This window comes from Halichoeres trimaculatus, unplaced genomic scaffold (genome assembly GCF_033239565.1).
Source record: "Halichoeres trimaculatus isolate MK-OKI-2021-1 unplaced genomic scaffold, fHalTri1.1 fHalTri1_scaffold_18, whole genome shotgun sequence".
In the NCBI taxonomy this organism is placed as follows: domain Eukaryota; kingdom Metazoa; phylum Chordata; class Actinopteri; order Labriformes; family Labridae; genus Halichoeres; species Halichoeres trimaculatus.
The window spans coordinates 14,942,202-14,954,887 of record NW_027437196.1 but is presented as its reverse complement, the minus strand read 5'-3'; the positions used below and the strand labels follow the sequence as shown (position 1 = coordinate 14,954,887).

Sequence of the window (12,686 nt, the reverse complement as noted above, 5' to 3'; positions counted from 1 at the left end):
GATTACGGTGAAGATGAAGGCTATTATTGTCGCTTGACCTACCTGCTTCTGGTGAGAGGAATAATCAAAGGACCCAAATGGACCCCCCTCTGATCTCTCAAGGCTGTTTTTCAGGCAGAAGTTTCCAGATTCTTACAAATATCTGCTCCTTCTATGGTAGCAGCCACGGGGAGGCCCCCTCCTCTGCTCACACTCCCTGCAGAGGCCTCGATTGTTTCCCATGAGACAGAGGAGGAACCACTCACTAACCCACAAGAGTTCACAACATCCTCAGACATTTAGACTCCTTGTGCAAACACAGTAGTGATTAATGCTGCCAGCAGCCTCCAATTTATAGGATAATTTGTCCTTAGATTTATCCGAAGATTCAGCGGTGATGAAGGCGCTTCCTTTGAACATGAAGAGCTGCACCAACATCAAACAATTCCTTTTGTCTAAGAGCTCAAATAGAGCAAAGCTGCATGTTTTGTTAATAACTTTTACGCATTAAAGTCCCTCCCATTATACACTAACATCTTGATTTGTCTCAGAACAGCAAATCTAATCATCCTGTTAATCAATCATCTGTCAGACACAAGCCCCATCCTAATAAGATAAAACAATTAGCTTTGCTTGGCTGTCATTGGCGCTTCTCTGCAGCATTACAGTATACCAAATAAATTCATCCTTCAGTGGCCTGCCCCGTATGTCCAGAGCTATAAATTCAGGCCACACCCTGGGCTGCAAATAACATGTCATCTACACTGCAGCGGCTCTTGACTGATTCATTAGCCCTGCACCTCACTGAAACTGAAATAATTCACATGTTGTTTGCTGGATATCTCACTGTGGTTTAGCAGTAAATTAGCAGAAAGACAACATAGAATTTGCTGCATTATGGGTAAGTAGGAATAAATTGAGTCACAGGAATATTTAGAATGGAAAAGAAAGTTTGCTTAGATGAGTGCACAGATGAGACAAGCCACTGCTAGCCTAGCAAGAATGCACCTGTTGTGTACTTACTGTCATACTGTAAGTTAGCACTGAAAAAGCAAGTGACTGATATAAGTGGGTACACATTTTGTGAAAATTTTCTTTAGTTTTACATCACTTTATTGCTAGTGATATATGGGAAGATAGACACTTCTTTAACATTTGTGAACTAGGAAGTAAGTAAGAGCTAAAAGACTGTTAGCTAAAATTAGCATGAACAACAGAGGCAGCCAGCTTTAGCTTTTCCACAAGGATAATAAAGGAAAAAAAAGAAAAGAAAAAAAGCATTATTCTGAATGAAAATGCAAATGATTTTTTGTACTTCGGTGAACAATTTAGAACTTTTAAGGTTTTCAAGTTAGACGTGCAGTTTTTTGCAAAAAAGTATGACTCTAAATGGGTTATTCCTTCTATAATCTTTTAAAGGTCTGAACTAAGTTAATATTTGTAATTTTTCCGGTATAGTGTGCAAGGCTAAGCTAACCGTTGCTCTTAGCCAAAGCTACATGTATCTATGGTGTGCTTGGGGGCATCATTTGCTGACATACAAGAAAGAAAACAACCCGAATTCCAGGAATGCTAGCAGCCAATATGAAAGGTAGAACATGAAATTTAATCTGAGTATAAGCATGAACAGGAAAATCCTGTTTGAAAAGTTGTGATTTCTATTCTTTCACAGCAACAATAGCATTAGTAAAGAAATGAGAAAAGGTAGAGAGGTGAGAACCAAAGGGTGGCTTTACAACTCTCAGCAGGCCTGCTGGCACAATTGCCTGGACACCTGCCAACTGCTCACATTCCTCCCTTTCTTTTTGGACTCACAGATCTTGGGTGGCAGAGAGGGCTGGGCAAGACTGGCATTACGGTCCAAATAATTCTGCATGGAGGGGGTAAGGAAGACGACAATAAGACAGGTAAGACCGTAAAGAGGAAAAACAGAAGACAAAACACACCCTGAACCCACCAGCTCAGCCCTCCCTTGCCCTCACTGTCTCCTCCCTTGTGTGACTGCTGAAGGGAGGTGCTCAGCTGGGAGCAGGGAGAGTCAGCCAGCAGCTCCAAGGGGCAGACACAATGTGAGATGCATGGGAGTCCGAGCAGAGCTGGAATGGGGTGTTTGGTGCAGTAGGTTGCTTTGCAGGTCTGTTTTCTGGAGGGAAGGCAAGGGGCTGGACACAGGAGACGGACACAGGAATTCCAGGTCACAAGGGCTCCTGTGGCAGAAGTGTTGCCTGGGTTGGGCTGGTTTTCCAACCTCTCCTTCTCTTAACCATGAGTATGACATAGCAGCACCAAGGCAGAGTGAACATATGAAGGGGAACTTTGAGAAGTGACTGAAGCTGGTGTTTTACTTCAGAGGTAGACTTCTGGCCTGACCTTTCCATGATGGGATCCTCTGTGGGCCTCGCTTGTTTCCTGCTGCTTGTTTCCACTCTGGGAAAGAACTATTTCTTAGTGTGTGGAGGTTGTTTGGGGAAATGCTGCAGAGGCAGAGACATGAGCTGCACAGCTACAGACTGGAGGATGGATCGAGTGTATGGGACGTGCTACTGTGACGAGGGCTGCGTCAGGACCAAGGACTGCTGCTTTGACTACTTCACAGAGTGCCCAGGTGAGGAGTGAATGGAGGGGCCTTCTGAATCTCCAGGAGAGGCACTTTTTGTTGTTTTTCCTCCTCTGAACTATGAGATAAGCTATGACACAAGATAACCTAATGAACTTGTCTATGACAGAAAGTAAAGATAGCAGAACAAGAAGGATTGTTTCAGCACCTTGTTGTTAGAGATCCAGCAAGGGTGTGTTCAAATTCAACTGAGGCATGTGAAATTGTTTGCCTACATTCATCTACACTGATGGGCAGCCTTGTCAAACTCTCATATGAGCTGTATTCTTCCCTTTCTGCTCTTACAAGTCAGTGTAAACACTCACTCTTCCTCTTTGGCATGTGTCATGTCTCTTCTATAACAAAAAGCAACAATCAGAGCAGCAAATAACCCTGGCAGCTCTGCGTCTAACCTCATTTCAGTAGACTGGCCCACATAATGGAATTAGTGCAAATATTTGAAGAATGTGATTCTGTCAATCAGTTGTAGCAATTACAGTTCCAGTCAAACAAGCCAAGCATACCTAATACGTGCGATAGGCCGGTAGACACCAAATCTGCACGCTTAATACATCAAAGCTTGGTCATCAGGCAGAGAGAGGAAGTGAAAAGAGAAATCACAGGACCTGGTGATTGAATGGTTGCTCACTTGGCATGCTCTCAGAGAACATGTAGCAGAGCAAGAAACACTAATTCTACAAGTCACAATCAATGCTTCATTGAGCTAAAGTTATTTCCGTGATATTTAGCTCCATTACAGAGTCTCAAAGGAAAATTGTAATTATGTGAGCTGCAAGAACTCAGAGTCAGTGTTGGTGTTGAGCATCCAGGGCTGTGTCCACATGGGTCGCCAAGGGTGGCATTGGCAAGCTAATTGGCCAACTGTTGCTCCTGGACCGCAGAAGTTGTAAACTACATATTATTGCTACTTTGTTGTGTGATAAAGTAAAGCCAAAGAATTATATCCAGGAGTCTAACATTCGTGTGTTAATGTGCAGAAAGAGCAAATCAACAATATCACTTTGGTTTATATGTAACACCCCTGCATAAATCAGTGACCCACTTGGGCTGGTTCCAGTCAAACAGTGTGGACGTGCCCCTGCTAATAGCTTGTGATTTCCTTGAGTTTGATTATTTACTACAGGAGTGTATATCCTGTTATTATTTCCTCTCCAGCTCAGGACTGTGCAGTAAGCAGCTGGAGCTTTTGGAGTGGCTGTGCCAAGCCCTGCAAGACCTCAATGCGAGTCCGTGTCCGTCATGTGGAGCAGCAGCCTGGAAACAGCGGAGAGCCCTGTCCCAGTCTGGAGGAGAAGAGCGGCTGCAGAGAGTACAGAGACCACCAGGGCAAACCATGCGGACTCAACTCAGGTACGCAGACACAAAATACTCTCTGGTCCTGCATCTTTAACTTTAGGCCATATTTTGTTTGTATTTAGTTGTTTGATACTGATATCGGCTTTAAATACTTTGTTAATCAGAAATCCACACACAATCCACACAGGTACCAATTAAGCATCCTGGCATTACATTCTTATAAGGATGCCAGATGATGCATTAATTTGAGTGACAAATTATGATGAAAACTATTTTTTTAACATCTAGTAAATGATTATTGGACATGGTATGAAAGTATTACCAGTTTAAAGAAGTAAATCACAAAAACAAAGTTGATTCTTAAGAGTTTGGTGTCACAGAATACAGAGCTACAGCCCATGCTTGTCATTACCGTAATGAACCATGTATCACTGGGAAGAGCAAATTCTTAGGTTTCCAGTTATGTTTCAATTTTTCTGATTGAACAAACTGTGACAGAGTTACAGTGATGAAACTCCAGTCAAGGTAATATCGGCACTATCTTGAAGTAGTAGTCCAGTCTGAGTACTGATCCTGTTAGAAGTAAGGACCAAGTTTAACATCTGATCATCTTGTTTGCAAAGTTAAAACAACAGCTTTGAGGTTTCTCTATTGAAATCAAAGTATAAACAAGTGTCTTTTCTCAGGTCCAGCACTAATCACAAGTATGGAGTTCAGCAAAGGAAGGCCCAAACATGACAGCTATGGAGTCCCCCTGAACCCAGGGTAAGTTTCATACCACGCTTAAAAATGCAAACATCTCTTAAGTTCTGTGAGTTGAAAAGTTTGCAAACACTCTGGGGGGTTAACTTTATTTTAGCATTACACTGTGTAACCTCACTATTTCCTGAAAGAGATTACAGCCCAGTGTGTTCTCCATCTGCATGAGCTGCCAGTGTGTGTTTGCTCACCTGGACGTCTGTCTACAGATCATTAAATAAAGCAACGCTGTGACATCGCCCACAACCCTTTGAAATTAAATATCAAGGACTGTTACATAAAGGAACATGCACAAAAGGTTTCGATGACGGTGTATGAGTTATTGTTTTCAGCTCATGCTGTAACCATCAGCAGTGAGTCTGTCTATGCTGCACTGATCTAATAATTAAATGTTTACTCTAATCTTCTAATCTGATTCTTCACATCACAAGACTGACTGCGTGACCTTTATGACCCTTCTTTCACTCCCCTCAGGTTTTGTGTGGAATTCACTCTGGAGTCCCGGACGCCCCACTGTACAGTGCAGAACCGACCCCACACACACTGGATGCGCTACATAACTGAGGGCTTTAAAGTGTGTGTGGCATGCGAGCCTCCTGCCATGCGAAACAATAGTGGCAGCTGCCAAGGAGACGGTCAGGAATCAGACAAGTATGAAGCTAAAACCCTTTAAGTGTGTGTCCCTTTGGCTATGTTGGTTAAGGTTTTCTTGTTTGATAAGAACCTGGACAACTGAAATGAATGACTTTTTTGTGTTTTCCATCTATAAATGCGCTGACAATCATGTGAAAAGTAAAAAACAGACTTTATTTTGATCAGAAAAGATCTACAAAAACAGTTTGAAGTAATGTAGCGAGGCAGTAAATTTATGGAAGGGGAGTTTTTGAACAGATATGAATGTGAACTCTTTGCTCAAAGTGCTTCTAAACCAATCATCGTGTTGGGTCTGTGTTGCAGAGAAGCGTTGCTCCACTGGCAGGCGGTGGGGAACCATCAGTGCAGCGGGACATGGAGGAAGGTCCAGAAAACCCAGCAGTGCAGCTGTCCCCCGCAACACAGCTTCGTCTTCATCTGATCCAAACTAAGCACCTCAGAACAACCCTGAGCTAGAGTCTGTGATGCCAGCTCATCAGTGAAGCATAAACACTGAACCTGGATCAGATTTCTCAATATTCAGGACAGATTTAAAGCCCCAGGTTGATTTTATGTTGTCATATTCATCCTTCACATGGATATAAATTCATGTTTTAAATCCCTGCAGTCATGCATATTTCCATTCATGTGTATAATCTCACACAGAGGTGTAATGACACTTATGTAACATGTACAGTATTTCAGGGTTTTCTATAACATATAAATCACCAATCAAACTGATTCTCAAGCTTTTATTGTAACAAATAAAAATGTATTCAATGTACAAGTTTCATTTGATCATTTAAAATAATGTAATTTCATTTCTTTTATTTTTCTGCTCAGCGTATTATCTCATGTTGGGTGCTGAGTGGTCATGTTGATAATAACTTTCTTGGTGCAGGCAGAGCAGAAAGAAACAACAAAACCAAAAACTCAAAGCACAGATTTCAGCCTTGGGAGGTTAAATAAATAAGAGAACAGAAAATCCCTCATTTCATTCCAAACTAAAACAAAACAGCTACACTGTACAAGCTAGAGATACAGGTCAGCTGTATCTCATCATAGAGGGAATGTGCATCTTATTTCATTGTGTTGAGCACCCTCTGCTGGTTTAGTTCCTCGGTGCAAACAAAGCATCGACAAATCATGACAGACCTCTCTGGCAACCAAGCCAGAGAATTAAATGTAAGGAAACTGCTACACTGTACAAACGAGACACCCTCTCCTTCTTCAGCCTGCTTGGTAAGTCCTCACCAGGACTCTCCAGCGGTCTTTGAGCATGGTGCCGGAACGTCCTCCAAAATCATAATCCTGTAATATTCGAGACCACTTCCCTACGCCGTGACGTTCAATACCTTTCTTGAGGTACTGGTCCAGCTCTGGCGTCCATTTCTAAAAATAAAATACATTTAAATGAGTTTAATGTTGTTTATGTTTCACATTGTAACTCAAGGTTTGGTTTGAATAATAATAAAAAACTAAGCTTGACTAAATCAGCTGTGTACTTTAACATACAGCACCTGCCGTGCAGCTTTTGTTTTATGGGTCGCTGACATCAGTGATGTTTCTGGTGATGAGAGGTTTAACATTCTCTTTAGTGTTTGACTTGGAAAAATGTGTAAGCACTTCACGTTTACAGATTTTTCTAAACCAAGAAAACATACCGGGCTCAGAGAGTCTTGTGACACAGATCACAGCTTTCTTGCATGATTCAGGTGTCCACACGTCGGGAATTCTTCTGGACATAAGCTTCCGTTTTATCCCGTGGCTGTGTGATAGTGAAACATGTTTTTTTCACCCCTTGCTTTCCACGATGAAAAGCCAGACAGTATACATCTCTATACTTATTTCTACTCACTTCACTTGTCCAGTGTCCAGTTTTTCCCTGTAATATGTAAATATTGAGAATGTTGTTTAACACTCAGTCACCCACTCCCTCAATTCTACAGCAACTTTTATGATATCAACTTCATTTCCTACTTTGCAGGAGAATCCTTGGACGATTCTATTTGGTAGCTGTCCCGCTTCCCCAGATCCTTCAATGCTCCATTTTTCTTTGATGACTGAACCACCTTTGTAGCTGCCTGCAAATATAAAAACAATCAACAACACAAAGGTTAACATGAGCATTTTTGTTTTACATTATCTGTATGATGTCTTCAACGATGATGCACTTCCAGGTTTAATGTGAAAACAAAACTAATGAGGCCTGTCATAACTGTACCCCTCTAAAGTGTAACCTTGGTCCACCATCTCTGATGGATGTGAATCGTTTTTGAAAAGTCCGCATATGAGGTGAGTCTTTCAGTCCCCGAGGAGGACTCTGCTGTATGTGGCAGTTTGCCCTTCCAACTAATTTTGATGACAAATAGTCAGTTAACTGTGACCGATGAAGTCACAGCAGCACCTTTAGCAGGTGAGACAGCATCACTCAAGAGGACAAGGGTACAGCTCAACACGTCAGGAAATATACATCCCTCCTTTGCAAGGTAAAATAGGTGTTAGTATTAGAGATGCAGCAAAAACCCACCAACTCCTTTCATACTTGCTCTGAGTGAAGTGAAGCATTTCAGTTTTCAGGTGTTAGCAAGGAGGCTTTATTGTTTTTTTTTTTCTTTTACCTCGTACTTTATTTCTTTTTGGTTTTTTTGGAAAAACTGAATAATTCGATCTTGGTGTTTAAGAAAATATGTCTCACTTTGCTGCAAGAGCAATATACAATAATTCAATGAACAACTTTCAAATTGTTCAACACATTAATTGCGCAAAACTAACCATGAAGAAGGTGAGCTGGACATTAGACTGAGCAGTGTTAATTTTGACTGCAAGTTCTGATTCAGTCTTGGTCTTTTGAATAACACACCGTTCAGTTTTAGTAATCTGAAATCTTTTAGTCTTAGTCTAGTTTTAGTCGACTAAATACCATAAGAGTTTTAGTCTTGGTCTACTCCAGGGGTCTGTAACCTTTACGTTCACAGGAGCCATTTTGCCTCAGCTCGCCTGGATTTAAGTCATTCAGGAGCCACAAAATCAACTGTATCTTCACAATAAAAAAAAAGAAGAAAATTCTATACTCATAAAAAAATCTAAAAGACAATTATCTAAACAAGAAGCCTGTGTTTACAGAATTATACATGTGATGTCTTAAATTTTCATTTTTGCCATTAATTTAATTAATTTGCTGATAAAAAAAATCAAAAAGTTTAAAAAATGTGCAGAATTTAAACATTTTGCACTGATTTCATAAATTTGCAAAAGCTTTAAAAAAAAGTTACTCAAAAATATTGCTAAATTTGTGAAATGCAAAAATTTGCATTTATAAAAAATTTCAGAAATTCAACTTTTTTTTAAAAAAAAATGCAAATATCTTTAAAAATTGCAGAAATTTTCTTCCAACAATTCTGAAATTTTAACGTTTGTATAAATCCCAAAAAAAGAAATCGTATAATTTTTTTTACAATTTCTTACATTTTGAAATAATTCTTGAGCATGGTAACATACTGTATATATTGCTCTACTCACTTTTCTTGTCTTTCTTTTAAAATCTGTTTTTACTTCCAGATTTGCCTTTTTGCAGATTTAGTTTTCTTATCAGGTCAGTTAATCTTGCAAAATGTGATGCTTATTTAGTTCATCAAAATGTTAATGCAAGATTGTTTTTAGTGTTAGTGTCTTCAATCATCAGTACCCCTTGTAAGAATTTTTTTTTTTTTTTTTCAATAAAAAAGATTTTTAAAGCTACAAGGAGCCACTGCAGAGGAGTCAAAGAGCCGCATGATGCACCAGAGCCACAGGTTGAGGATCTTTGGTCTAGTCTCAAGTCTTTCAGCCTTAGTCTAGTCTGAGTCGACCAAATATTAGCAGATTTTAGTCGGATATAATGTAAGCAACCTGACTGTTCTGAAAATCTCCCGCAATCTGGTCTTAGGTCTCCTCCTGTGTTACTGCTGCTGCTGCTGAGCTATAGCCAAAGACTTTTACCTGTTAAAATTATCTGGCGTCACATCATACTATTTTCTAAATAATTTAAAATACACAATCCATAAACTAAGACTTTGGTTTGCAGCCAACTTATTTTCTTTTATTATTATTCATTTTATATATATTTTCGCCTAGTCCGTTTCATCCTCTACACCTGGAGTTTCTTTTTCACCCTGCAGCTCATCTTGACAAAAAAGTTACTAAGTTTGGCACATGCTGTGGCCTTTTCAGTTCTCCATATTCTTGTGTTTGTACCATAGACTGTAATAGTTAAGGTTTGTACTCCTGCTAATGATCCTCTGACAAGCACTGCTATGCGTGTGCGTGTTGTCAAGGTAACGGACAGCTGGGTATGAGAAAAAAAAGCAAGAGCTGCCAGTGCAGGCAGCCCAGGGACAGTGTTATCAGCTTCTATGATACATTTCAACCCAGTGCCAACCCGGGCCTGTGCCCCTCCCAAACATTTTCCTCTCGTCTTTACTCATTGACAAAAGTGTCAGTTATATTTCGTCACAGTCTTCATCGTCACGTCTAACTTTTGATTTAGTTTTAATTCATCTACCCATGAAAAAGATTTTTTGACAAATATTTTTCTTCATGGTCTTTATCCACGAAATGAACACTGACTTCCTGCAGAGGGAGGAGCCTGCAGTGTCTTAGAACGAACTAAATTTCAAACTTACATTTACTTTTGACTTTAACTGACCTATTTTTTCTGACACCAGCCAGTTTGGTGGAGAGCTGTAAACTCCTTTGCATCTGAAGGAGCCATCTGAGATAGCATCTGTTTATCTGTGCCTCCTGGATGCCTCGCTCTGGAGGTTTCGCAAGATATCCAACTGGGAGGAGACCCTGGGGTAGAACCAAAGCTCACTGGAGGGATTATACATCCCATCTGGCCCAGGAACGCCTCAGCATCCCTGAAGAGGTTGCTGGAAACATTGCTGGGGAAAGGGACGTCTGGGTCAACTTGCTCAGCCTGCTGTAACAACCCTGTCCCAGATAGGATACGCTATAAAGAGTGTATTACACAAAAGAAAGTTATTCAAAATAACTTAATCTGTGTATCTTCAACTCAAATTTCTCTTTTTATCAGCCTATCACATAAAAACTCAGTAAGTCCTAACATTAAAAATGTCAGAATTTGCAAATGTTAGTGTTTTTAACTGGTGCATTTAGCATATAACAAAAAACATGCTAAGTGTTTTGGGTAAAAAAAAATACGCCATTGCACATTTACACAATATGAGGTGAAGTGCTGTACCTTAAGAAGGTAATCCGATGGATTCTTCTTCAAGTAGTCATCCAAGAAGGACTGTATTGTCTCACGCAGGTGGCTGAAGCTGTGGCTCTTGAGGAACATGTGGTATGTGTCCCTTTCTGTCACTATTGTTGACAGCAGAACCATCATGCGCTGTTGAAAAATGTTAAAAACAAATTATTTAAGAATTATTTCTCTATAGTCTTGATGTTCCAGCATCGACCCTGTCTTTGTTTAAAAAGAGAATGAAGAAAGACTTGAGGACAGACCTTGGGCAAATCATAGTTTTCTTTAAACCACTTGAGGGCTGAGGAGGCAGTCAACCCTTGGCCGTTCTCCAAGCTAACAGCTACAGACTAGAAAAGATGAAAATTCATCCAAGCGTTAACACCCAGGGGGGAGTCAAAGCATCCGTTTAAGACATCAGGGCAAGGTTGTTTTTTTTTCAAAAGCTGTATTATCACCAACAGACAAGGATCTATTCAATTACATTTGATTGATTGATTAACATTGGACATTAACAGACGTGTCTCACTGATGTTTAATTACCTGGATGAGCAAAAGGATGGTAATTTCCTTGAAGATGTTTTTGTCGGTCACAGTGTCCTCTAGTTCTAACCAGATTTTTGCAGCAGACACCAGAGGCATCAAGCAGTCATCTTCCTCGTATTGGGTATCTGAAGGGAAAAACGTTTATGCGGCGTAACAAAGCAAATAATTTTAAGATTTGTACATATGTTTGCAGGGCAAAGAAGCACTGGATATCTTTTAAAAAGATAAATGTTAGCTTCAAGTTACTGCTCTGTTAGTCTGAGTTGTCACAACTTTGACTTTATGCCTTCAATTTCTATTATGGATTTTTACACAAGCTTTAATGTCTGATGGGATCAGTTTGAAGAGTAAACATCCTCAGGCATGAACTGCAATCAGAGTCACAAATAATGAATGCCTCCTTCTTTCATAAATAAGAATCTGTGGAAAGCGTAGAGATAGATAACAGGAAGATCTGTTACAGCACAACTCACCCAGCTGCTTCCCATGCATGACTCTTGCAAGAAAAGCACAAATCCTTAGTTGTTTTTTGTCAACAGCTCCCTTCAGGGACGGACTCTGGCAAATGGCTACAGAGAAACAAAGATAGAGACATCAGAGTTTCACACTTTTACTGGGGCTAAGCACGGATACAATTACAATATGTCTGTAAACAACGAAATAAGTCTCTTTCTTTAGTTTGTTATCCAAAAATACAATAGATAAACAGTTTTTTTTTTGTCTATTCCCTGGCTGATTTAAGTTAAACCCAGCTTAGATTCATTTGGAGCTATAACGGTTATATCAATGTGCTTAAAAAACATTAACTATAAGCAGAGCAGTTTCTTTAATTGACTGAAACCTTACAGACAACTCCAACAGATGGATAATTGAAAGAAAGTAACAACAAAAAATGTAAACGACTTCACGACACCTTACCTTCAAAATTAGACAAAATTTCATCAAATGCATCCACATTGTTCTCCTTATAATGCCGACACAGACCCACGAACATGAAATCAAGTGTCCACCGCATGGCGACACCGGTAACTCGTGGAAAGTCGATGCAGTCATATATCCCGTTACTATCCTCCACGACGTTTTTACTGTTAATATATCTCTCCATACTTCTGTTGTCTTTTCTTTTCTTGTACTGGAAACAGTTTTGCTTCCACTTCTTTAAATAAAAAAAGTTCGATTTCCGCGCGCCTTAGTGGTCGGGCGTTGCCTCAAATGCATTGGCGCCCTCTTGCGTTTTGGAGGTGTAACAATGAAAAGCTTTGAAATAAATAAATAAATTACTTGATTAATTAATTAGAGAAGAAAATAATGTGAGACTGATCTGAAGCTTAGATTTTTGGATCAACCGTAGCCCAGAGGGTGACTCCAAAGCTCGTTGCAAGCATTGTAACAGAAATACAAGCATGATTTTTGACGAACATGGCAACGAAAAAACAAACAAAACAGAACCCCCACCCCAATAAAAACGTTGGTCTAGTTCTGTGCCAAGTGTCATGACTGTTACAGTACCGATGGGTTTTAACAGGAGTTTCTTGAGGGGCTGAGATTAGGGCTGGTTTTTTATTGAGGTGGGAAGATTTTTAAGTTGTGTTTGGGTAGGAAACTGTA

General features: G+C 40.0%; 2 protein-coding genes across 2 annotated transcripts; one reads left to right on the top strand and one right to left on the bottom strand.

Annotated features, from left to right (window-relative positions):
• Nucleotides 1-1,911: 1,911 nt before the first annotated feature.
• sbspon (somatomedin B and thrombospondin type 1 domain containing) lies at nucleotides 1,912-5,948 on the top strand. Its single transcript, XM_074693125.1, has 5 exons — nucleotides 1,912-2,584; nucleotides 3,752-3,946; nucleotides 4,579-4,657; nucleotides 5,126-5,302; nucleotides 5,609-5,948. Exons 1-5 carry the CDS (start codon nucleotides 2,356-2,358, stop codon nucleotides 5,724-5,726), a joined length of 798 nt encoding a protein of 265 aa, XP_074549226.1. The 5' UTR covers nucleotides 1,912-2,355; the 3' UTR covers nucleotides 5,727-5,948.
• A 165-nt stretch (nucleotides 5,949-6,113) lies between these two features.
• Nucleotides 6,114-12,261, bottom strand: terf1 (telomeric repeat binding factor (NIMA-interacting) 1). The gene is made up of 10 exons (XM_074693124.1): nucleotides 11,997-12,261; nucleotides 11,552-11,647; nucleotides 11,076-11,203; nucleotides 10,796-10,882; nucleotides 10,530-10,679; nucleotides 7,265-7,368; nucleotides 7,143-7,169; nucleotides 6,949-7,052; nucleotides 6,805-6,851; nucleotides 6,114-6,676 (listed from the first exon to the last, which is right to left on the bottom strand). Exons 1-10 carry the CDS (start codon nucleotides 12,181-12,183, stop codon nucleotides 6,515-6,517), a joined length of 1,092 nt encoding a protein of 363 aa, XP_074549225.1. The 5' UTR covers nucleotides 12,184-12,261; the 3' UTR covers nucleotides 6,114-6,514.
• Between the last annotated feature and the right edge of the window lie 425 nt (nucleotides 12,262-12,686).